Source organism: Cygnus olor, chromosome 10 (genome assembly GCF_009769625.2).
Source record: "Cygnus olor isolate bCygOlo1 chromosome 10, bCygOlo1.pri.v2, whole genome shotgun sequence".
NCBI lineage: Eukaryota > Metazoa > Chordata > Aves > Anseriformes > Anatidae > Cygnus > Cygnus olor.
Genome location: NC_049178.1, coordinates 5293314 through 5318806, shown reverse-complemented (window position 1 = coordinate 5318806; position 25493 = coordinate 5293314). Strand labels below are relative to the sequence as shown.

Below are 25493 nucleotides of genomic sequence, written 5' to 3'. Positions count from 1 at the left end.
TTAATAAATCAATATAATTCCATATTTCATTCTAACATTTACCTTACATTACCCTGCCCTAGAAAAGGCCGTAGCTATTATAGATAGTAAAGAGAAATGAGCCATTTTTTCTCATTCTTCCTCCTGTCCTGAAACCAAGAGAATTGTGTCTCAGAATATCAAATGGATCCTTCTCACTGCATGATGTGTTGCCTATAACTTGCCCTGTAAACACTAGGATGTTAAGAAGTTCCAACATAAGCCTTTGGTACAAGTTATACTCAAAATGACTGTGCAAAATTTCTTCTTCTCTCATATATTTACTTTTCCATGGCTCAATACTTCCAGTAGTATGATGCTACACAGAGTCAGACATCTGGGAAAGAATTTGTGACAAGTGTTTTAAGATTCTCTTTTCAATGTAGTCAAGCAGTGTAGGATCAGTTTCAGCTTTCTTGTGGACGGGATAGGAATAGAGGATGAGATGCAGCAGGAACTATTAGAAATATTCTGAATCATCTGAATAATATTTTTCATGTCTTTGCTTTAAATCTCATGTTAAAATAACACTCTTATGACTTTAAGTTTCTGGAAAGCTTTTTCCCACTCATGAGAATATGTCCATTTGGCTTTCTTTGCCTGAATCATAACACCCAAATAGATGCTATCCATTTCTGAAAAGGTGCAATAAAAATTTGTACACATCTCTTGTCCTCCCACCATGCCCATCATTATCAGGCGTCTGAAATCTGTGCCAGCAAAGTAGGGATCTGTACCTACTGTTACTCATTCCTTCAGATACTCATAGATTTGTTTGGGTAAATGTGATATATATGCTTGTTTGCTGTGAAGTTCTTTCATCGTTGATTTTCTTTGTTGTCCAGCAGATACAAAATTATGTATAATCTGGTACTCCTGGCAATGTCTCATTATGCCTTTGTATCTTCATTTGCTTTTCCAGACAATCTTCCTCTTTTAGCTGTGGAAGACAACGTCCACACACCACATCTGTCACATAACTGATAACTGTGCTTTTTAGTAAGTAGCTATCACAGAACTTGAATGTTATATATTGTCTTTTAAAACACTGAGATGTTGCTGGGTTTGGGCGTAATGGGGTGAGAGTTTACAACAACTTGTTTTTTTCTGGTCTTTGAGCCAAGTTCCATTTTGACTGAGTCACAGAATATAAATCTACAGGTATTGGCCTGATGTCAATAACAGCTGATTCTTCACACCTGTAAGGAAAGTATTTTAGTAAGAGGAGTTTCTTCAGTACTTTACCTTTTTTATGTAATAATACTTAAAAGGAATAATTTTCTGATTAAAAATAAAATGATAAAAAGCAAAGCAGCAAGATATCTACGTACTTTTCAGTAGTTGTGCATAGAAATGAAATTTAGTTGAAGCATCTGCAGTATCACATCACCTGCTCTGCAGGAATCTTGTTGAAGATAATTAATTGTTAATTAGTTATGTGCCAGCAGACAGCTGAAGAAAGGATCGTTTGCTGAGTTAGTTGGAATTGTCGCACGTGATTTGTGATAGAGCAGTTAAAGCAACAGTGTCTATATAAATATGTTAGGCCTGCAATAAGAACTTAGCATACAATAATTTCTCTAAAACTCTAGATATTTCAGTGCTTAAACGCTTAGTGCTGACATGTAAATAACTAGTGAATATTATAGGATGTATTTCATAAGACCTGATCAAAATTTTTCACTCAACTGCTTAGTTTTTCTAACATGTGGCTTTAACCATAAAGATGTTTCCTTTGATAAAGGAAACATTTTGAAAATAGGGGACCTCTTTTTTAAAATTTGGAATAAATTTATTGATGTTACACTTTTTAAAGATAGAAAGTACCAAAAATAAAATGTGATTGAGTTGAATAGAATTTTTGAGGTAACTTGTCATATGTATTTCTCAATATTTTGCATAACAGAGAACAGTAAATAAACTTAATTAAGGGTTGACTTGTCTTCTGGAGCCTTTTTCCTATTTCAGATCTGAAACTGAACCAAACAACTCCCTCATTCACATTTTATGACTGCATTTCTTATGTTAACTTGCAGTTGTCCGTTCTGATTTATTTTAAAATAAATCAGCTGGCTACTGGCAGGTTGTGCTATTACTGACTAATAACTACAGCTGGCAGGTTGTGCTAAGTGCTGCTGCCAGCTTTCACTCCGCATTAGTATTGCATAGGTTACTGCTTTTGTGAGGGATGCTTCAGGTACTTTCCTGAACAATTAAAAGTTCACATTCAGGATTGAATGTTGGTCCTCTGCTTCTGGGTAGGAAAGTTATATTGACGAGCATATTAAGCTGTTGAATTAAAAGAGGGGAATTTCAGTTTCATCAAGAAATATTTCTGTTGCAAGACATGTAGATTTAAATATAAATATGCAGTTATATATGATTGCAAAATATTTATACTTCTCTTTTTATTGACTTTAACTGTTGGTAATTTTAATTTGTAAGCTGAAAAATATTTTTTGAATTAGTCTTCCTTAGACCCAGTCTAAGGCCTGAAAGCCAAGTTAAACTTTGTGAAATTCTAGGATTAACACGAAGCCTGCCTGGAATGGGCTGTTCATGCAAAAGTAATACAATGGGACCACTACCGATGTGTTGGGAGATGTTTCCTATTGGACTCAGAGTGAACACCTGAGGTGTACAATTGTTAAGTTCCCTGAACTTGGGAAATCCTAACAGTCTGTCCACATAAATATGCAACATACTGTGCACAAAGCAACTCCTTAATCTATTTTTTTTTCTACAGCAATTAAAAATGTCTGGGATAAAGGATTTTGGATGATATGTATGATCTGGATTCAGTTCTGCCTTTATTTTAATACTCATTGAGTACCTGTTATAATACAAATTCTGAAAGCTTAATTTAGTTGAAGATATATCCAGAGATTCTGAGCACCATCTTTCCTCAAAGTTCATTCCTTTTCTAGGTTGTATCACCCCTCAGGAAGCATGAGTTTGGCATAGCTCTCCGAAGACTGCAAGTTCAGTTTCTGATCTGGAAGAATGAGTGGATGGTTCCTGCTCTTGGTAAGGCACTAGTGGTGTTATGTTTTAAAATATCTAATTCTTCTAAAGTTGCTGTTTGGCATTGTTTTTATTTGGTATCACTTGGTCACATTAAAATATCATTCCATAGGGATCTTCTCTTTCAGTGCTGTCATTTATATGGATAGCTATTTTCTTCTCTGCACACAAACCAGTACCTTTTATTCTTACCTCTGTCTTGTGGACATCTTTGCCTGCAAACACTAGCTGAACTACTGGAGGGTAGTCACTTTGTCAAGGTGTAGAAATATACTTCACTTTGACTTAATCAGAAGCACAGTGCCTCAAGGTTTATAGCCAGAGACATGAGGATACTCTTTTCATAAAAGTAACTTATTTGCTTACTGTTCTTATTGTGTCTGAAGTAGCAGCAGAAATAAAAAGATGCTTTTGTTAGCTAAGTCATCAGACATGGCTGACACAACATAGAAAGTGTCTCTGCTCAATTTGAATAGATGAATGCTAACTCTTGGAAGTTGTGTATGAGCCTCACTGTTGAAGGTTCCCTCCAAGTGCCGTCTGCCAGTAAAGCTCATATTTAGGAAGCTCAAGATAATACAAACCACATTAGCAGAAGGAGGTCTACATAAAATGCACTGGGAAGGGTACTTAACCTCTGTGAGGCAACATGGGGCACCCACAATGTCTGCCACCTTTTTAGTTAGACATTAGATCACTTTAGTCATGTAGTTAAAATAAAAGCAGGAGCTGATTAATTGTCATAAAAGGCTGTCTGACAGTTTACGCTGGTACTGAGGAATGCTGCAGGGGAGCTGGAGCTAGCTCTTTCACAGCAAAATGCCTCAGAGATGGTCCAAAGATGAAGACATAAGTTAGTGCATCTGTAACGGAAAAGCCCTGTTGTGGAAATAATCACCCAATCCTGTGTGGAAGATGCGATGGCCTGAAAGATAAAATGCATGTAACAAAAAGAAAAGATGGATCTCAGACTGACAGCAAGGACAAGAGAAGGCCCTCAAGGGCAACGTCAGTAGATGAAATAGTGGATTTCACAGTTCTCTTGAACTCTAAGTTCAGCATCTGAACCATTGTGAGGCACGGGCAATAAATATGAGAGAGAGGCCTACAGTGATAGCTGTTAAGCCCAACAGTCAGTTGTTGCTTAACTTGAAGTTGTAATCTACAACAAATAAGTCTTTTTTTTCCTCTTTGCAGAAAACGGATTAGGTACAAACCAGACAGCCTATTGCTGTTTGACTTAAGTCCAGTCCGTAATAGCCTAGCTAAAAGTGTCTTAGTTCACAAATTGTTTCATGAGCTTAAGCTTTTGATCCAAAATATTGCCAGATCTGTATCGCTAATGTAATTCTTATTGCATTTCTTCTCTTTTTTGTAGCTGTTTACCCATGAAGAGCCTAACCTTGTGAAATCTTTACATAAGGCTTGTGCAGATTTTTGTTTACATCAAATCTAAACTGAAACTTAAACCTGGATGGAATTCTTTCCCCCCACCCTTCACAGTTTCAGTTATATTGGCACAGGGTTCTATGTTACTGAAGCAACACAGAAACCAACAGAACTACTGTGGTTTAGTAAGAAGCAGAAATGGAGACAAGCCTTTTCATTTCCAAAGCTATATAACATGGTTTTTGATCACATTAAATACTTGCATCAAAGTTCCATTGATCTCACTATTAAAAACAACTATATTCATAGTAGTTTTAATAAGATTATTTTTATAGTTATTGATTGCCTCATGTATTTGTTTTATTCCAAAAAATGCAAAAATGTAAGGGCACTTATGTGGGCCAAAATATTTTTGTAGCATAGCAGAGACTTCACTCTTGTTCAAATCTATTGCTACAGGAACTGAAGCATCCTACCAACGATCAAAAGTGCAGGATGAACAAGACATCCTGATATCCCAGAAAAGTCCAAAGTATAAGGGAGGCAAAACATGTAATTGTCTCATGCAGTTTTCTTCAATGTGTCTTCTGAATTTTATAGGGGGTGGGCACAGAAGTGGGAATAAAGCAGGAGATAAACATCCATGTGTTGGTATGTCTTAACTCTGTGGGTTTGTGTCTTGAAAATATAGACCAAGGAGAAGTCCCAGAACAATATAAATGGACAAACAGACTAAATACGAGTTCTGGATTTAACCAAAGATGCTTGGTATATATTCCTTGGTGCATCTGTACACTGCCATGTGTTTCAGAACCCTGACAGAATCCTATGGGAACATGGCTTTTTGTTCGTGTTTCTTTTCTCTGTCTTGTCTCAATATATTAATTTCTTGTCTTTATTAATTTTAGTTTATACATCTAAATATAATTAGTCATAGAATGTTTGGGACTTCACAGCACCTTTCTTTGGCTAGCAGAAACATCTGGCTTTTGCTTCCACTGTTTACTTTCTGCATAGAGCTTTAATGGTTTCCTTGGGAGTGTGGAGATTAAAACCAAATAAAGCAGAACTTGAATTACTTTGTTAGGTCACATCATTTTAATGTGGGACTCAAGAGGAATGGCCAGGAAATTTACTTCTGGTGAGTGGGTTGGAAGTAACAACAACTTAAAATGCTTCTGCAGATCAGGAATGGAGCAGACAATGCAGAAAAAATCTAGTTGGACGTAACTGGATTACTTGAGATGTGTGGTGCAGCTAGGCCTTCTACTAGTTAATTAGTTAGTGTTTTAGTATTGGATATTGGCTTTAGGAGGAACAGCCTGCTGAGGTTAGTAACTATCAGTCTCTTGTCTTACAGTACAGCATGTTGCAAGTCTTGCTGTCATCCCAATCACTGTATTCAGCTCTGATTGCATGTCGTGCAGATTTCCCAACAGACCGACAGAAGCAGGCGTGAATTCATGATACTAGGTTAGTGCATGAACTGAGATGTAATCCAGGGATTTATTGTGTTTTCATTGGAATAGAGGAGGCTCTACCAGATTAAAAAAAAATAAAGGGGGGGGGGGGTTAATGAAACTGTTAATTGTTTTAAAATTTGGGAAGTTTTATGTTGCAAACTGCTTCATTTCAGAAAAGCATTCACAAGACTAGCAATTATTTCCATAAGCCTTTCAATTGGTAGGAGGCTGAATGGGAATCACTGCAAGAATACAGTAGTGAATAAAATACTTGTCACCACATATTTATCATTTCAAATACTAAACAAATCAGCAGTGATCAAACACCTTTTGTATCTGCCAGTCATCATATAGACTGTTCTTTGGAGCAGGCCCCTTCAATTTGGTGTCATTTGTCTGTTTGTATCAGAAAGCTATTCATGTTGTGACTAACTCTACCTGGAATTCTTTCCAGCATCAACAGCATGACACTGTTCTGACACATTTAGAATAGACAATATGCTAGGCACATAATATACTAGTACAAACTTCTCCATTGACCTGATGATGCAGAATTTATTCTAGGTGTAAATAGAAGACTGGGCCCTCACTTGCATGATGTCATTAGCCAAGTGTTTACTGTCCCTTAGCTTCTATCCATTTTTAGAATTACTCTTAGTAATGAGATGAGAACTCAGTTTCACCTTTGATGTTTGTGTGTCCTGTTGAGCCTGCTCAGCCTGGCTGGAATATAGGACAGAAAAAAAAGAATAAAACAAAACAATGCCTGTTTTGGTCCCTGCTGGAAGATAGATGAAGGAGGGAAGAATGGATGATGGATACCAGCTGCATTAAGAACAAAATAAAAATAAATAATTAAAAAAACACACCCAGCCCCCCGCCCATAAAAATAATAATAATAAACAAATCCAGCTCGGGTAACGATATCTCTGCAGGATAGTTCTTATTCAAAATCAAACAAAAAAGTTGCTAACAAGAAGAAAAAAATCATAATTCTGCAGTTTTAGCCATAGTGTTTTACCATAGTTCTACCATTGGTAGTTTTTCATTTCATGATACAGGTTTGACTACTACTCTCCAGATGAATATCAACAAAAGAAAGGACCTCATCCTACACCTGTTAGAGGTGTTTGTGTAGGTGACAGAATATGTTATGATGTGTAGTTGACAGAATGTAGAGTGAGACCCCAACAACCAATCTTCAGGCATGTATGATTTAAAAGACAAACTCTAAAAACTTTAACCACGGTAGTAGTTTCAATGTGGATATACACTTTGGTCTATATGTAAGTGGGGTATGATCAGGCTCTAACTTCCAAAGTCAGATGAAGCTGATATAAAATCTATCCATGGGCCTTTTTCCGCTGTCTTCAGCAAGCACTGGATGACAGTTTTCCTAGCATGGTGAGAAGTCTGTGGAATTGAAGGGCAACAGGAGCAGAATGTGCACGGCAGAGCATGCTGCTTCTGGGAAAGCATCCTCCAGAGGGCTTCACTGTAACCTGGGATGTGGGAGACAGTGCTCCCAAGTACGTCTCCTGGTGCTGCAGAGCAAAATACTGGTGATTGTAGCTGCAATAGAGAGTATGGACCAGAGGGCAGGTTTTAAGCTAAAACATGAGTTAGGTCTTGCCATTTGCTAAGGAGAAGGTGCAGAGATGGATAATGGAAAAGGTATTTTTAAAAAGTTGGGGGGGAGGGGGAGGGATAAAATGGGGGAAAAAAGGTATTTATTTGAAATATTTAATTCAACCTGACACAAAGCAGTTTGCTTTTTCTTATAGATGCTTCTATTTAACACTTATTCAACTCTAATTTTAAGCAAAGCACTGGTTAGAAATGCCCACGTAGGCTGTTTCTGCGTTTTCCCAGTGTAACTCGAAAGCACCCACATTGTTTCCACACTTTCCAAACATTCCCCCCACATTTTTTTTTATCCCATTTTTGTCCCACCTTTCCCTCCTCCCCAGCTGGATCCATCATCTGGGGGTCAGGGGTCGGCGGGTCCCCTTTCCACTTGCCGCAACTGAGAAAAAAGAAGCGAAGGCGAAGCCCCCCCGGGGGGCTGGGCCGGGGGGCAGCAGGTGCGCAGGGAGCCGCCGCTGCGGGCCGGGGCCGCCCGGGGAGGGGCTGGGGATGCTCGGGCGGTGATGCTGGGAGGAGGAGGAGGAGGAGGAGGAGGGAGAAGAGAAAGAGAAGGGGGGAGCTGGTGGGACAGCCTGAGGTGGGCGGAGGGGGGAGGCGGGTGTTATACCAACGCTCCGGGGAAGGCTGAGCATTTGCAAATTCCGGCTGTGGAGCGCGGGCAGCGGGGAACATCCTCTCGCCGCCGGCCGGCCGGGCGGCAGCCGCAGCGCAGGACGAGGCTTCCCGGTCCCTCGCTCGCCGAACGCTGCCCCCGTTATCCCCGCCTCCCCCTGCCCGCCTCTGCCGCTAGGTGCTGGCGGCCGCCGTGCCCCGTGCCTCCTGTGCGACCGAGCGGAGAGCGGCAGCCCGCGGAGGTCCGCTGGGAGCAGAGCACTCGGCTAGAGAGCCTGTCCCTCTCCCAGCCGCGCAGGCATAAGCAGAGCCCTGGGTGAGTAGACCGGGAGTTCCCCTACTTCTCCAGGCAGGCCAGAGCCGTTCAGGCCCCCTTCTCCACATCCCTTTCTTCCTCTGTTCTCATTTGTGTGCTTGGAAGGTGCAGTAGATTCTTGTCCTCTGCGAGATTAGTCAAGCAGGGATCCCTGCTTGGGGAGGGTTTTTCAAAATGTTTCACTGCTCAGCCCTTAAAACAGTGTCCTACTCCTAGCTGTCAGTGTCAACTCAGAAACCTTGTTCCCTTTTCCTCATGTATAAGCTTTCTCTCTCTTGCTTTCTTTTTCATTTTCCTTTTTTTACAATTTTCCTAGCCTTACAGAATTGCCTCCTTCACTTTCATGTGTAAATGTAGACAATAAGTATTTTGAAGCTAATGAAGCTAAGGGTTGTCTTAGTCATTGAATGTTGTTGTTAACAAGTGACTTAAAACATCTGTATGTTTTTCTTTTTTCTCCCATAGGCTGAACAGTCATGACAGCTGAAAAGACTATTCCTATAATTAATGGCAAGCCAGAAGATGTTTTAGACCCAGAAGCCTCAAGTACCAGCCTTGTCCACAGCAATGATAAGAAAGTTCATGAAAGAGGCCACTGGAACAATAAGGTTGAATTTGTGCTTTCTGTGGCAGGGGAGATTATTGGGTTGGGAAATGTATGGAGATTCCCATATCTTTGCTACAAGAATGGAGGAGGTAAGATGGCATCATATGTTGATTTACAGCTCACCATAAACACCTAGGGAATAAACTCTTAAGGATGTTTTAGAGTGATTCCTTGCACTAATAAGAGAGATGTATTCAGGATTCAGTGTATGTGTGGGTAGGGAACTATTAAGCATGTGAGAACCAAGAAAAAATGGTGATGTTTCCTTTCTCCCCAAATATTGTCAAGTTCTTTTTTTTTTTTTTTTTAGTAGAAGACTTGCATATTTTCCTGTATTTTAAATGCAGAAGTAACCAGTTAAAACAGAATGCTGTGTTTTCTTCTACATGTGAATTTAGACTCAAGCACGCTTACCTAAGTCTGACATAGAAAAGAAAGTAGCAGTTTCATTTTCAAAACGGCATAGTTTGGAGAGGATGAATATTATTTCAGAGGATTCTACTACAAGGATTTTTTTATTTTTTATTTTTTGGTCATAAGAAAATTCCTTTAAGTCAACCGTATTTCTTCTAGCCACTACTTCCCAAATCAGTACCGTAGGTTAAGGGAAGGTATAAAACTGACTGTCTCTCAATGAAGAGAGCAGGCTCTATAAAATTTTGAATAAGACAGTAAAGTCTGTTCTTTTCTCTTTCAAATAACAAAGGTATAATATATAGAGTGTATTGGTTACAGTTAGGTATCAGCTACGTAAGATACGTAACAATTAAGAATAGTCATATCAATGACTTGAGTAGAAATGAGGAAAGAAAAACAAAAATTAGCTTAGAGTTCTGTGAACTGGATTCAACATTCTCCCACTTAAGGTCTGAATCAGTGCTAGTGTAAGCATATATCCTGGGAGAAAAATAATATGTTCAGCGGCTGATTTATGCAAAGATCTTTTCTTCAACAGGTTTGCTAATAGAGCTGTGCCGAATTTCCTTCTCTTGTCCCTTAGGTATAACACACTATAATTGTGTTTTGGCTTAGTGAAAAAGTTGTTGCTTAAGTATCTTACTTTATCACTACTGCACCCTTTAAGAATAGAATTAGTGTGTGTGATTTGATTGGTCGTGTCCTGGCACCATGGGAAATTTACCATTGACTTCAGTTTTCTTTAGTGTTGTCTTGGTCTTTGATCTTTGGCTATCACCTGTATTTTTTTTGTAACTCTTTAATATGCCATACTGGAATTAGACCAGAATTGGGCTTGTTTGATGCAAAATTGTTTCAACAATACTGAAAACTACTTTATATATAATATATGAAAACAATGGTGAGATATGAGCTAGTTATGAAATAACTTGCTAGGTACAGAACAAATCCAGAAGCAGTAGTAGGCAACTTTGAGGTCTGAGCTTTCTCTGGCATGTGCTCTAAACCATAACGGGCAGTATAGGCGTGAACTTCTATAACTTTAATTAGTTTTTAGGGACACTTGATATTCTTTTTAGGAAAATTAATTCATTTTAATGTTTTGAATTAGGTATTTCTTAGAATCTGCTCTGTTTGCAAGCAGTGAAACTTGATGTCCTTTGATTTTTCGTGATGTTATATCTATTGTAAAGGAGTTGGAGAAAGAGAATGAAAGTCAATACATTAAATTTCAACAAGTTTCCCTGTTAAACTCATTAGGTTTGTGCACGAGTGGGCCAAGCTGGATTTTGTACTGGACAGCAGTTCTCAAATTATGGCTTGTAAGGATTTTTTTAAAACCACTTGTACAGCGAATCACATAGAGAAACCATGTTTTTAGATGCACAGATAACGTTCTTTGAAGTTTACATGTTTTGTTTGAGATACAGCTGAGATTCAACTATATGCAAATTGTCTGGCTGAGCTAAGAGATTACTCATGAAGACATCTCTATTGATGTGCTGGGTCTGAAGAAAGTAACTGCAAGACAAAGCTGGTGTATTTAGTTGTGTCAGCTTTGTCATTGAAGTGACTAAAGCATTACTATTGTTACAGGTTGTGGGTGTATTTTGTTGTTGTTGTTTTGTCTTTTTTTTTTTTTTTTAACGTTCATAAACAGGATACCTATTTGTCTTGCAGTTGTGGAAATTTTCCTGAAGTATATTCAGAAACATTTTGTTCATAGTTTAGTTTCTGATAGGGGTTTAGTATTACAGAGGTAGCTAATAAGGTGTTATTCATTAATGATCAAATCAATCTTTAGGACTCCCATTGAAAGGGAAATGTTGTTATTGCTAGTACTCTGAAGAACTGGTCAATGTATGCAACAATGTAAAATACGTCTTGCCAGGAAAAACTTCTGTGCAGTACTTCACTGTGCTGCTCTGTTAGGTTAAACCAGTAAATCTTTGTTTATCAGTGTAAGTAAAAATGGCAGAAACTTATTTTATGATTTCTTCTTAATATGTGTTTTCTTCTTTCCTTGTTTCAGTCTTAGGCAGTTAGTAGCTTGCTATCCACCTCATTCTTTGACTCAGGAAAAAATCTAAGTAGCTGAGGAATGAGGAAAAAAATATTTTGGCCTTATATGTTAATGGATTCTCTATGTATTGGAAAGACTGTATTTCATTCCTTGTTATTTAGGTTCAGCTCTAAATGGAATATGTAAAATCCACATTATTAGAAAGTGACATTATGCCTAACATGGATCTTCTGTCACTTCTTCTTTGATTCTGCATACTTCAGTCATGTTCTTTAGCTGCCATACCTAATAACATGATTAATCATGAAACAATACAATACTTCTAATGCTTCTGCTATATGTTAATAAGAGAATGGTGTTTTGTTATATATAGCTCTTCAGCACTGAATTGTACTGCTCGTTATCCTTGCTGAACTTTACTGTCAACATGTAATGAAAAGGTTGATGGTCAATTTCTAGCTGATAACGCCAAGTCCAGCTTTCTTCCTGTGTGTGAGTAGTTCTAAGGTTTATTTCAAAATTCCCTTCTAACGATTCTCACCATCAGGTTTATCTAAATAACCTGTGCAGTACTTCTTGGATTTCACTTTCATAACACTCCTTCATTCCTGCTTTTCTGAGAAGAGCAAGGAAGAGAAGAGAAGATAGGGTAGACTGATTCGATGATGATCAGAGCGGGATGGTGTGGTTGAGCAAGAATTTGGTCTTTCCTGTGCTTGAGAGAAAGATTAGCAGAATATAGCCTATACTGAGAAATTTTGTTATGGTTTTCAGGGGGAGGGAGGGGGATGGGGGTGGGTTTTTGTCTGTATGTGGTTTTTCTTTTTTTTTCCTTTTTCTTTTTCTTTTTTTCCTCCATGATAGTGGCCTAACTTTAGTGCTACGAATAAACACTTTCTGCACTTTTAGCACAACACCTGACAATTGGCTAACAGGTGATCCTTCCTTTATTAAGTAAACAAACTTCTCACTGAACTGTCAAGAAAGTATGTGTTCATTATAACCAATACCACCTCAATGTTTGCTTGTAGGTGCTTTCCTCATCCCATATGTGGTTTTCTTTATTTGCTGTGGAATACCAGTTTTTTTCTTGGAGACAGCCTTGGGACAGTTTACTAGTGAAGGAGGCATTACCTGCTGGAGGAAAGTTTGTCCTTTGTTTGAAGGTAACAAACTTTTCTGTGTTCTACTGCAAAAGAATGCATTAAGTTTAAGTAAAGTTAAAATATATATATATATATATCTCAAAATTGAAGTTAGGATATACTTAAAGTATTTGCTTTTAAATTATCCAAAAAGTAAAAGTTTTCTATTCTCTCTCCCTCCCCTCCAGGCATTGGATATGCTACCCAAGTTATAGAGGCACATCTAAATGTATACTACATCATCATTTTAGCATGGGCTATATTCTATCTGTTTAACTGCTTTACTACAGAGCTTCCTTGGGCTACGTGTGGGCATGAATGGAATACAGGTAAGACCTCAGTAGAGATCATTGCTGAACAAATCAATTATTTCCAACTAACTGATAAATTAAAATGTTGGGAACAGAACTATTGTGGTAGAAAACTCTCTGCAAATGGATCAGTCACGTCACACTACTTACATCATGATAAATGAATCCTGGAGTGAAAACTTACTGATTTATTGTATAAGCATTGTATAATAAGTGTGTGTGTGTGTGTATATATATATATGTATATATATATATATATATATATGTATACATATAAGTATAACATGTATAATATGTTATTATATAAGCATTTGTTCCTGTGGAATATAATGTCAGATAGGAAAAGAAGGCTTTGTTTTTTGTTAATTTTGTAAAATATTCTGGCTAGATCCCAGGATTCTCATTTGCAATCATATCTATTCTCCCTGAATACAGTGAGTGAATTCAACTGAAGAGCTGATGACAGGTTACAATCTTGCTCTTTCACTGTGTGAAATCAGGAGTTTAAATGGAGAATAAAGTATTAAAGAGCTGTGGATTTGCTCTTTTTAATACCAAATGTTAAGGAATAATGTACTTAAAGCTACTTCTGATAACTTAGTCAAATAATCCTTATGGCATGCAAAGTAACCTCTTGCATCAAAGATGATAATACACATATTCATAAGGCTTTTCAGTATAGGGTCTGCATCTGTCCTTTCATGGATACTTTTGCTGATAATGCTCTACTTTTTATAGTGCACAACAAATGTTTACAGGTGGGAATACATACTAATGCCGTTATTTATAGGCTCCTGAAGTTTTTACTTTTATCTTTATATTAGTCTGATTTCAAATCACATATTAATTATACATTCATAGCTTTTATTAATTGGATGTTGTCATGGTCTTTGAGCAAACCTAAAAGTGTCTGAAATCTGTTGCATTTTATGTTATGTTAAGGAACTAGCTCATCACCCAATAGATGTGGAAGGCTTCAGTATAATTTTTGGCATCCCTGCAAAGGAGCTTAGCCAACATTGATCAAATAACAAGTGTCATTTCAATAATGCTGAGCTGTTTTGATCTTCTTTTTCTGTATTAGAGATTATAAGTCAAAGAGTGACTTTGCACTTGTCATGTTGAGGCAAAGTGGAAGCTTGTTGCTGGCAGTTTCATAAGCCAATCATTGTCATTGGCCATTGAACCACTGGTTGGAGTAGTAGTGTGTTGTGCTTCTCAATCAGTTACTTCAGTTTCTCAAGGCTTCTTTCTCTTGCCTCAGGTGTTTTGTTTTATTGGTCTTTGCCATTGCAACCATGCGTTTGGAGAGTATTACAGAAGAATGTAACATATTGCATGGATATTTTTCTAGCACAGGCCTATGATCTTGTGATCAAAATATGCTGTTGCAGAAGTAGTAGCTGACGCATTTTAGAGCACCTAGAAATCCTTTTAACCACATGGCGCAAATGTGTTATAGAATGGTGACTTTACAAGATGCACAAGAAAAAATGTACATGTACATTTACATGTCAATATAGCAAACACTTTTTTGTTGTTCTCTTACAGAAAACTGTGTGGAATTTCAAAAACTTAATATGAGCAACTGCAGTCAAGTCTCTTTACAAAATGCCACTTCTCCAGTGATGGAATTTTGGGAGTAAGTGCACATAAACTTCATGCTTGATCTGACCATTATCTTCCAATATTTTGGTTGCTTATGGGTACCTTAAGATACCTTATAAGCTTATAGCACTTAGTGATATGAGTTCAGCTGGAAATTTTCTCATACAGTCAAAGAGAGTCAGGATGAGAGGTTTAACTCTTTTTAGAAGATACAAGGAAAAGAATTCCATATTCTGAAAGAAAACAGAACAAAGTGTGCCACTTGCTTGGGAGCTTGGCTCCTGCTGCTGGAGGAAAGAGACTCAAACACATACTAATGAGGCAGAGGTGAAAGAAAGGATGATTTTATTTTTTTTTTTTCTTCAGGATGTTTCCTCTCTTTTAACGGTTGCATCTTCATCCTTGTTTGAGCTAACGAATATTATGTCTTCTCTATCTTATTTTTGAATGGACTGTGTAAGTGTTAGTTATTTAGCTGTAATAATAACAGGAGACCTTAACTCTCTTGTCTCTTTGATTCTGGTTTCTAGTTAGAGTAATAGAAGATAATTATCTCTTGACAAAATATGGACTGCTATTGTGATGACACATTTTTTCTTACTATAAATATTTAATTAGTGCATGTATAGTTGCATACTTGTTCCTTGCAAGGCTCAGTGTGTGTTAAGAGTCACAGAAATGAAATGCTACTTTTAATATGAAGTCACCTCACAATTCAAAAGAACGCGTTACAAAATTCTAGGTTACTAAATATTCTTGAGGCCCACTGTAATTTACCAATTTTATTAACAAGGTAGAAACTTATTCTGAGGCTATATGCTTAGTGTTTTTTTGTTCATTTTTTCTCCGGAACTGCAATAGCTACACTTTGAAAGGGCTATAAATTAAGACTATCCTACAAAGGAGAACTCTACACTGATGTCATTTTCTTGAATGTTAGCATATGCTATTGTCTTTGCTTCTGAATGTCTTAGCCTTGCTACCTCAGTTTTCTTAGTCTTTGTGGGTGGTAGTTATTGGTTCAGTAAATAATGCTATTATATATATATTAACACACACATAAGGCAGTTATAATGCCTTATACAGATTTGATTATACATTAATAATAACAAATAACTCTAGTTAATTGTATTTTTTTCTCTGATAAAATTCCAATAATCTGAACACCTAGTTTGTTAAATCAAAATATACCTACTCTACCCACTTCCCAGATAATGTTTCAGAACAAAGAAGAATTTTAGGTTGCCTCTTCTATTGTTACAGATTCATCATTTTAACACAAACATATTATGTCTCCTTGGGATAACTAAAACTAAGATTTTTTTAATATATAGTTAGAGTAAATGAACAAAGTATTTTCTCCAGTACTAGCCTTATTTACTCACTGTGTTTATTTGCTTATTCAACAATATTCAAAATTCAGTAACTGATGGTAACTCCAGCTGTCTAGGGAAGCAGGCAATACTCAGTTGATTTATATGGAGAGTAGAAGTGAAGTTTTATATTTCTAGTTTGTTGAAGGTTTATTTTGTTGTTTTGTTTTGTGTGTGTGGTGGCTTTTTTTTAGTTCTTTTTTTGGGGGGGATTGTGTAATTTACCATGTCAATGTCATTTTGAACCACATACGTACAAATTCTAAGCATGTCCTCTCTCATAATTCTCTAAAAATGAAGCTAAACAAGATCCTATAGCTAAAACTGGGTTCTAATTATAGTGAGTTTTGAATCCTTCAAATTGTGGATGTAAGCTTATTTAAGCTGAATTAGGAATGAATTATGAGACTAGAAACTAGAAAACTAGAAAAGGTAATCAGATTTAGGGTTGGTTTTTGTAATTTCTTTTCTGGTCTTACGTCTACATATAAATACACACTCCAAAATCTTTAAAGTCATCAAAAAAAAAAAAAAACCAACAAAAACCCACCACCTTTTGTTATTTGATTTTTATTTATTTTTTGATCTGTGGACAAGGTTTTTATAATACTAGCAGTTTACTGGCCAAACCATTTTAAGATATTAAACTTCTCCACTTTCTGTGTCCAAGCAAAACTGATGCATGAATTTTCAGCCTTGAAAAATGAACATCTTGTCTTGCTGAGAATGATTTTTGCCTTGCTAACATTTTTGTACAATTTTGCATGGCTTCAAAATTTAGAATAGATACAACCAACTAGTTTAGAGGTGGAAGAACAAACTTTGTCAAATACTGGGACTAGTTTTGCATTAAAATGACTACTCAGAATGAACAGAAGATTATAGTTATATATTTTATACATATCAGACATGCATGGTAGAGCTCTGTACAAATGTACAGTGCAGATCCGAGAGAAGTTAATACATAGTAAATGTATTACCAGACTACTTAATTTTTACAGCAAGTCATCTTTTGATAAATGTTACCAAAAATGTTATTTCAGTTAGCCAGAAGTCTTGTTCACATGGTGTTGCTTTACCACTTTATAAATGGTAGTGTTAGGAATCATAACTTTATTGAAAGACTCTGAAAGAAATAGTGAAAGGAAAGTTGATGGGCTAGACTGGACAGAGCAGATGTGAGCTACTATTTTCAGAACTTGTGTAGATAGTGTGTGAGAATTTTCACTGCTGGAATAACCAATCAGAGGACTGAATTAATTTGCATAATGACCAGGTTCCTTACGATTAATTAAATTGATGCCTGTGAAGAGAAGGTGGAGGTACTAATTTTCTTCTGAACAACACCACCATTCAAAACCTTCTTTATATTTTGCTCTCTGTATGGTCAAGTCTGCAACTGAAACTCTTCGAAGTGATGGCCACTGTAAATCTAATTCTTTGTGGAAAGAGCCAGCTGGAGTAAAAAGTTTTTTGGTCTATTAGCATCTACGTTTGAGATTATCTATGAACTAGAGTGGTGATGTGAGTAGTGATCCAATTTGCTTACTGTATGTGATCCAATTTTGAGCTGAGTAGTTCATTTGTTAACTATCAGGCTGATCTTAAATTTTTTCCTTTGCTCATACCACCTTACCACAGTCTTCTAGGGTATTCATAATATCTTCATATTTTTTAATTTAAAAACAAACACAAAGCAAAAAACCCCAAACCTAAACAACAATAAAAACCCTTTACAATTGGAGAGAATTCACTATTTACAGAAATGCAAGTGCTCTGAATCTGAGTTAATAATGGTGAGGGATATACAGGTTGCTATGTATTACAAAGCAGACCAGACTGGCGTTCTGTAAATGCCATCAGAGGTTAGTAGCAGTGGCACAAGCTGGATTTGTGTGTGCGTAAATGAATACACAAGTCCCAAAATGAATGTCTTTACTTCTGACTTAGAAAAGGAGTCGTCTTTTTTTTTTTTTTCCTTCCTTTAACTAGTATTATTATATATCTTTCATTTAGACTAGAAGGCTCAGGTCTTTTTATCTGTGACTAGAAGCAAATCCAAATCCTTAGGTGGTTTGAGGATTGCAGATAAATGCTTCAGCCTCTCTGCTGACATTTCTAGCTTTTATTGCTTCTGTGACTTTGGCTATTCCTAAAACTATTGCTGGAGTCAAACAGTAATTTGCCCAAGTGCAGTGAAGACTAAGAAAATACTCTGCAGTACTATGAAGCTTTTGTAGCATGCTGACTAATAATTGGCCTTCCTCAGGTCTGTACGGACTACATTGTTTCCTTGCTACCCTACTAGGTATAGGCTCACTTCCTCTTAGAATTTGACATTTTCTACCAGCTTTGATGACTGGGTCACACAGAAGATGAAAGCCTGTTTATTGTCTTGGATGGATTGTTTGTTTATTAAAACAAAAACAGACTCTAGAGATAAGTAGGTCCTAGGTGCTATTTTCCCCTTGGTACATTCAAAAGCCTCTAATTATGAATGCAAAGATTGCGAAAATTAAAATATTATTGTGAGTTTGTAATTGATAACTACTTATATGTAGCTACACACCCAAAATGGCCTGAGCCTGCTGAAGTAACAGCAGGCAAAGTCTAGCGGGTTGGACCCATTTTACTTGTTTTCCTGCTTAGGTAAAAATGTCTTTTCCTGTTAATGATTGTTTAAGATTTCATTTGAGTTATCTGACTTGTCACTGACCACAGATGTCAATCTTGACAACTCTGGGAAAAATCAGGAGCTTAAAGAAGATTTCTAAACTTCCTTAAAAAGTCATAGTATTGATAAGTTTCACATTCCATCTGCATATACGTTTTTCAAAGGTAAGCAGCTGAATTGATCAAAATTCACTTTTTGTACTTCAAGTTCTATGATGCTGTGTTACAGAGACAAACAGGCAAGAGTCTGAAAACTTCACTTTTCATTTCATAGTGGTACCCAGCATTCAGAGACTGTCCAGTTAATTACTGCTCGTTTTGTTGTTCTTATCCTAAAGGGTTAGCCTGATAAAGCTTTTTTTTTTTTAAGTTAATTTCAAGGTATGTCACATTCAACTTTTATTGTTCAAACTTTAAAATAGTTACAGTAATAATAGAGGTGTTGATCTTTTTTGATATGTTAAAGCAGTCCCATGAAAGAAAGCTGTAGCTGTGGATGAGGTTATCTTTGTAGCTGGGAAAACAGAGAAGAGAAAATTTACATTGTGATGTGTGCTTTGCTAGGTGAGGAAACTAGCAGGTATAGGGGACAGCAACCATATCTGTGTGCTCTTTTGGCTGTTACTCTGGTCTGTCACCATGGACGGGAATTTGAGGTTTCTTGTGCCTGGGAAGGGAGCTGGACAGACAGAGGACCCATGGTTTTGTGGTTGATTCCACCTCAATAGTTTGTTATTGGCTGTATAACAACTTAGTCCTCTGCTAAAGGAGGTCTAGTTGTTGGCCTGTCATCCTCTGAAGGGAGTGACATATCCTTAGCATTTCCAAGTAAAGCCTAGTGAGAAAAAAAAAACAAACATTTTTTTTTTTGTTTAGGGAAAAGAAAAGGGGCTGTTCTCAGCAAAAAGGAAAAGGCACAAACCCTTTCCTTGCAAAGTCAAAGAGTTTTTCCTGTTTCATTCAGACTGCAAATGACTGCAAGAGTCACATTGTGGTTAATCCCCACTGTCTTATGAAAAGTCATTAGCAAGTTGGGCCTGATTCTGCAGTGCTCAGTACCCAGAGACCTTCAGCACCTCTCAGAACTAGGCCTTTTGTGCATGTCTTGTAGAAGAACATTGAGCTGTGCCAGACTTGCTTGTTTCAGTTCAGTTCACAAGAGGCCGTGTGAAAACAGTGTTTTGTTTGGATTCACATGAGCTCTTCATCTGGTTTTACCTCAGAACCACAGATTTTTGCCTGGTTTCAGTTCAAAGAAGGAAATGGGATATGTCTCAAAATGCTAAGCCGAGGGTAAATGTTAGCCTGAATCAGGCAGATGAAATTTCTCCCCAGTTTTGATTTTTATCTTGAATATTTTACATAACTTTTCTACTGTGCAGAAAAAATGGCATCAAAAGTTACAAAGTCATGCACTTGAGTATTAGGAAATGCTCAAAGTGAGGTTGTGCAAGTTTAAGTTGATGTCTTTAGTGAATATGATCATCTGTAGTTGAAGAACTGCACTTTTTTTTTTTTTCAGTAGAACTGCTTTGTTCCAGCTAGAGGATGGATAGGGAGCAAACACCATGCTGGCATTGAATATTTTGTTGTTCTTCTCTATGTTCCTTTTCCAATGTTTTGTATTCTCATTATTATTATATTTCTCCTTTCCGTACAAAGATATTAATTTAATCAAGGCTTCCTAGAGTGCTTATGGTATCAGTGACTTTGCAATCATAGATCTTGATTACTTTCCTGTTCATTTACCTTCACAAAATCCATGTAAGGTCAAATTCTTCTCATTTTACAGAAGGGGATCTGAGCTACAGAGAGTAAAAGTGCTAAGTGTGAGGGGCCCGATTATTTTTTTTTTTTTTCATATTCTTTAGTGTTAAGTTGTGCTGATTTATTTCAGTTAAGAAACAAAGAAATGTATGTTTCTGCACTCTCCAAAGATAAAGACTTTAAAAAATTACTTAAACGAATACACTTACTACAACTTTTGACACAAGTAATTGCTCTTTGGCTTTAAACAAAACATTTTTTTGCTCTTACATGAAATTTTAAGGGAATTATTCAAAAAGCAGCAAGTCCTTTGTCTCCTTCACTCTGACTCAATATTTAGAATGCTCTTTGCTGTATTTTGTTTCAAGAAATTAAATACGTGTGTTTCACTTCCTTGAACATGGTCTGTATGGGATGGGGATTTCACATTGAACCTGCTCTAATTGTTGTAAAATATAAACAGTCGTGGGGTGTAGATGGGGATCCTAACAACTTCTGAGGTGAGCGCCTGAGCCAGAAGTTTAGAGGATCATTTTTCTGCTGCTTCAGTTCTTATTTAGATGGTTTAGATTGAAAAGGGTACTTGAAGACAGTAAGGATTTACAGAGGCTGTTCTGTTACTTTATAGGTTAATAGTTAGACCATCCAGTTCCAGTCCTTATACTAATAAGTATTTAATTATTTATGCACAGTGTTAACAGGAAAGTGTGGAAGCTGTTCTGAAGTCATATACTGTTGAATAGCCGGAAGCTTGGTAGGGAGTTTTCTTGGTAGAAGGCCTTATATGCTTTAGGGTAGAACAGGGCTATGAATATGAATATAGGACTCTGAAGCCTTCCAGGGTTTCCAGGAAGATAGATGTACTCAATGATTTTAGTTCTCTGTCCTAGCCTGTTCTCCCTGTGTATGCAAATAGCAATAATTGAGGTTGGAAGAGACATCTGGAAGTCATCTTGTCCAACCACTGATCAAGCAGGGCCACCTAGAGCTGGCTGCTCAGGACCATGTCCAGGTATTTTTTTGAATGTTTCTAAGGAGGGAAACTCCACAACCTCCCTGGGCAGCCTGTTCTAATGCTTGGTCACCCTCACAGTCAAAAAGAGTTTTTTGATGTTCAGATGGAACCTCCTGTGACAAGAGGCAATGGACTGAAACACTACTGAAGAGTCTGGTTTTGACCTCTTTGCACACTTCCTTCAGGTATCTATATACATTGATAAGATCCCTCTGAGCCTCCTCTTCTCCAGGCTGAACGGTCTCAGCTCTCTACAGCCTTTCCCAATAGTAGAGGTGCTCCAGTCACTTAATTATCTATGATGCTGTTTGTTGGACTCTCTCTAGTAGCTTCATGTATGTCTTATACTGAAGAGCCCAGAACTGGATGCCATAGGTCAGGTGTGGCCTCACCAGTGCTGAGTAGAGGGAAATCCTTTCTCTCTCAGTTTTCTAATCTTAAGTGTGGACATGGACAAATCATTTCAGATGGAACCTAAATGTTAGCATGCTTCTGGGACATTGGTGAGCTATTTCAGTTCTTACCTTAACTCCTCAGCTGATTTGTTTTTCCTTTGTCTATAGCTAGTGCCTTCCTGGCACCTGTACCACAACTATCCAGTTTAGTATCCTTCCCCAGGATTACATCCAGTCCTGCCTTTCTCATGTACAAGTCATACTTGCTTAGTTTTTTTAGTCAATTTAAGTTCTTAAAGGATGGATGTTCTTGATGTGGGAGGAAAAAAAAATTTAGCTAATAAGCAGGAAAAGAAGTTGGTAGGCTTTTCACTCTTTCCCATTATATTCTAATGTGGCAGTAAGGAAATTGAGTTTCTATGTCAGGAGGATTTCCTGAGGAAGACTCATTAGACATTGCTTGGGACTGCCTATAGATTGCAGAATATCGGTCAGTGCAGGCCTTTAAACAATTATGTAGGCACAGTTGTCCTGCTGTTCAGAAAGGGAGATAACTGATACTCTCCTGAAGTACCTTCCACAGATAGTCAGCAGAATTGAAATCATAAACTATTGGTTTTAGTTAATAAATAAATTCTACTGGCTTAATTTTTCATTTCAATTTAGTTAAGAATTGTAAGTTGCAAGAGGATGGTGCTACTTTATGAAGAGTCAGTAGTTGTAAATGTGGACTCAGGATCTCCCCAAATAGCTCCTGAACATTCACAATATTATTTTTCTCTTTTGACTTACAAGCTACACTTTTGCTGTGTTGTGTCCCTTGTGTTGTTTTTTTTTGTTTTTTTCTACTAGGAATTAGTGCAAGGCCAGTGCATATGAGAAATATGTCAAGACAATGATTTCTTTTGGCCTTTCAGGGAAGAGTTTCATACTTGCATATTCCAGGGGGAAGAGGTGAGAGTTTACCATCACTCATCTGTTGCATGAGTTTGTAGCCAAGAACTTATGAAGGACTATTTTACAAAATCATGGAATGTTTCTAAATTTTTTTCTGTGGTCTGTAGCTCTCATTATATGAACACTTAAAAGTGAACAGCTGAGTACAAGTCTACAGACTGCCTAAGAGGTTCAACAGAATTTTTTGAGAACAACCAGGCTGACTTACATTTCTTCTAGGTACTTTCATTTCACAGCTGCTGCAGCCTGAATGCTGAACTAATTTACATCACTCTGAAGGTGAATAAAAAGGCGATTTTTTTTATCACTGCATGACTTCTTCAGAGAGGAGTAGGTCGAGTAGGGGAAAAACTGCACAAAGACTGAAAGAGTTATTGGATATGTTGAGAGAGTACCAAGAAACTATAGAGCAGAGGTGAGTGGAATGATACAAAAGAAGCCATTTGATAGGATTAAACTCTCAGACTTGGCTAAGAAGAAGTTGCCGTGACTTCAGTGAAACAGGTTGAAGGAAAATAGGTCAGGAATAGCTAGAGGATAAGTGGGGTGTGCAGGGTTTGTATATTGCAATCTTTCTCTAGCTATAAGTACACACACATATACAAAAAATGCAGATTTTTTTATTGATACGCACAGTAGTTGTTAAGTGGTGTCACATTGTATTCAGATAAGTACTGACTTTAATGTGACATTGGTTAACATAAGAAATACTTGTTGTTATTTGCAAGCAGAAACTAGAAATTTTAGAGAAGTCTGCTGAGTAGAGTTTAATCTTTTTAACAGATAAGAAATGCGAAAAGTGGATAACGAATGTACAACATACAACCCTCTCAGGACTTCAAGAGGAAAGAACTAGGCTGAGCAGCAGCAAATATGGCTCAACTAGGAATAATTCATTCTGATACGTGTAGGTCACAGAGAATACGCTGTAAGAGGTAAATATTTTAGAGCTGTGCATAATGCTCTAGCTGTGGAATTCTCACTGATGTGACCACTGGGAATTACCTGTCTGCTGCTTTCAGAAAGCCAAACATAAAGTTAAATGTTTTTTCATAAGAGATTTCTTAGTTTAACAGAATTTTATAGTGGGTTTTTATTATCTTCTAAAAGCTGTGCGAATATATAGGGCAGAGTGTGTACAGTAAGCTAGGCAAGTTCTTAAATGTGTGTGATATTTCCATGTGTTTTCTGTGTGAGTTTCTCTGTGGTCTTTTGTAATACATATTTTTAAGTAAAGTTGCATGAATTTTACCAGCTAAACTGCTAGCCTTTTGGTTTCATGGGGTTTTATATCTTTTAACATTTAGTATATTTTGTAAAAAGTCTATCATGGTAGTATCTAAAGCAGTGGAGTATACTGTCTTATATCTTTAGTATCTCATATTTCCTGCTTAATTCTGTTTTGCTCTCATTATGAGAGAAAACCATTCTATATTCATAGAAAGGTGGGAAGCGTGTAATTTTGGTTAACTTGCATTCTATTAGCCATTATCCCTTACCTCGAGGGTTTTAGTGTGTCCAGTTGGTAAACAGGAACTACTCAACCAAGCATGGAGTCTTCTCTGAAATACCGCTGGCTGTACATTTATGTTGTTATTAGAAATAAGCATTTTTTCGTTCATTCTTGCTTACTCACGTACCAGCGTCTTTCAAAAGTTTTTGTTCTTCCTAGACTGTTCCTTTTTCCACCTTTGAGTGATGCAATCCAGATTGATGGATCAGCCTTTCTTCCAAATTAGACAGCAATTAGCACAGATTAGACAACATAACAAAATGCTGCAAATCTCCAAAAGATATTGCTGGACAGAAAAACTTCTGTGCTGTACAGTAGAGTTTAGTGTTTTAATAGAACCAAAAGAGCAATTTCAGTCACTCAGAGATCCCTTAAAGCTCATTCCAATTGTAAGAGCTGAAGAAAGAGGCTGATGAAGCACTGATTTGAGCAAGAACACACAATGCTGCTGCCTAGGAAGGTCACAGGGTCAAGTGAGCTGCAGCATTCAGTTTTTAAGATTCTCTACATAAGATAATGGGAAAAGTGAAGTGACATTGCTGGTGGGGAAACAACTCAAAATAGTTGTTTCAAAGTTATTCCTATAGTTATGTAATATAGTTATTCCTAATTATTGATGAGCGTTGGCCACACTCATCAATAAATAATGTGTCACAAATACTCTTTGTTAGATAAGCAGCTTCCTCTGATCTCTGTGACAAAAAGAATGCTGCTTTACTTATCTGTGTGTCCAGGGAAAACATCTCAGCCTTCCAGTGTGTCTGGAAGTACTGCAGTCACTATGGCTCTTCCAAAGGAGGCTGACTTTGTGCTGGTTAACTACCTGAATAAGCATCTGACAGTGCAACAGTCCACTGTGTGATTGTCTTCAAGCAGATGTTTGCCAGAGCCTTGGATGCTGGTAGCTATCTGGCCTTACGGTTCAGGTATCCACAAAGGATCCTGGTACATGGAATTTGAATGCCACCGGTTTCAGAATCAAGTTAGTATCTGCTCAAGTCTGCGTGTCAGCAACTGTATACTTGCACACAATACTCAAGTGCATTTAGGTATGAAATACTCAAAAGAATACATTTTCACAGAAGTTAAAGAATATTAACTGTAGACAGTGCAATGAAAACATCTTTGGATGGAAAACTTACTTTAGGAATAGAGTATGTCTGACAGATAATGATACTTCCGAACTGGTGAAAAAGCTGTGTGCTACTGCTGCTCAAAAC

At 37.3% G+C, this 25493-nt stretch overlaps 1 protein-coding gene and 1 long non-coding RNA gene across 3 annotated transcripts in view; both read left to right on the top strand.

The window, feature by feature from the left end:
• Positions 1-942: 942 nt before the first annotated feature.
• On the top strand, positions 943-4826 carry LOC121075664. The gene is made up of 3 exons (XR_005823090.1): positions 943-1017; positions 2946-3045; positions 4421-4826. It is a non-coding gene; the product is annotated as an uncharacterized LOC121075664 (long non-coding RNA).
• Positions 4827-8115: 3289 nt separating this feature from the next.
• SLC6A11 (solute carrier family 6 member 11) overlaps positions 8116-25493 on the top strand; it is a 92508-nt gene continuing 75130 nt past the window's right edge. Inside the window, exons 1-5 of one of the 2 annotated variants that reach the window (XM_040568426.1) lie at positions 8116-8469; positions 8935-9165; positions 12548-12682; positions 12850-12990; positions 14524-14614. In XM_040568426.1, the coding sequence (XP_040424360.1) occupies positions 8946-9165; positions 12548-12682; positions 12850-12990; positions 14524-14614 (587 nt within the window). In that variant the 5' untranslated portion in view covers positions 8116-8469; positions 8935-8945. Of the gene's footprint in view, positions 8470-8555; positions 8575-8934; positions 9166-12547; positions 12683-12849; positions 12991-14523; positions 14615-25493 lie in introns of those variants that run through there. The other variant, XM_040568427.1, reaches the window with a different exon arrangement.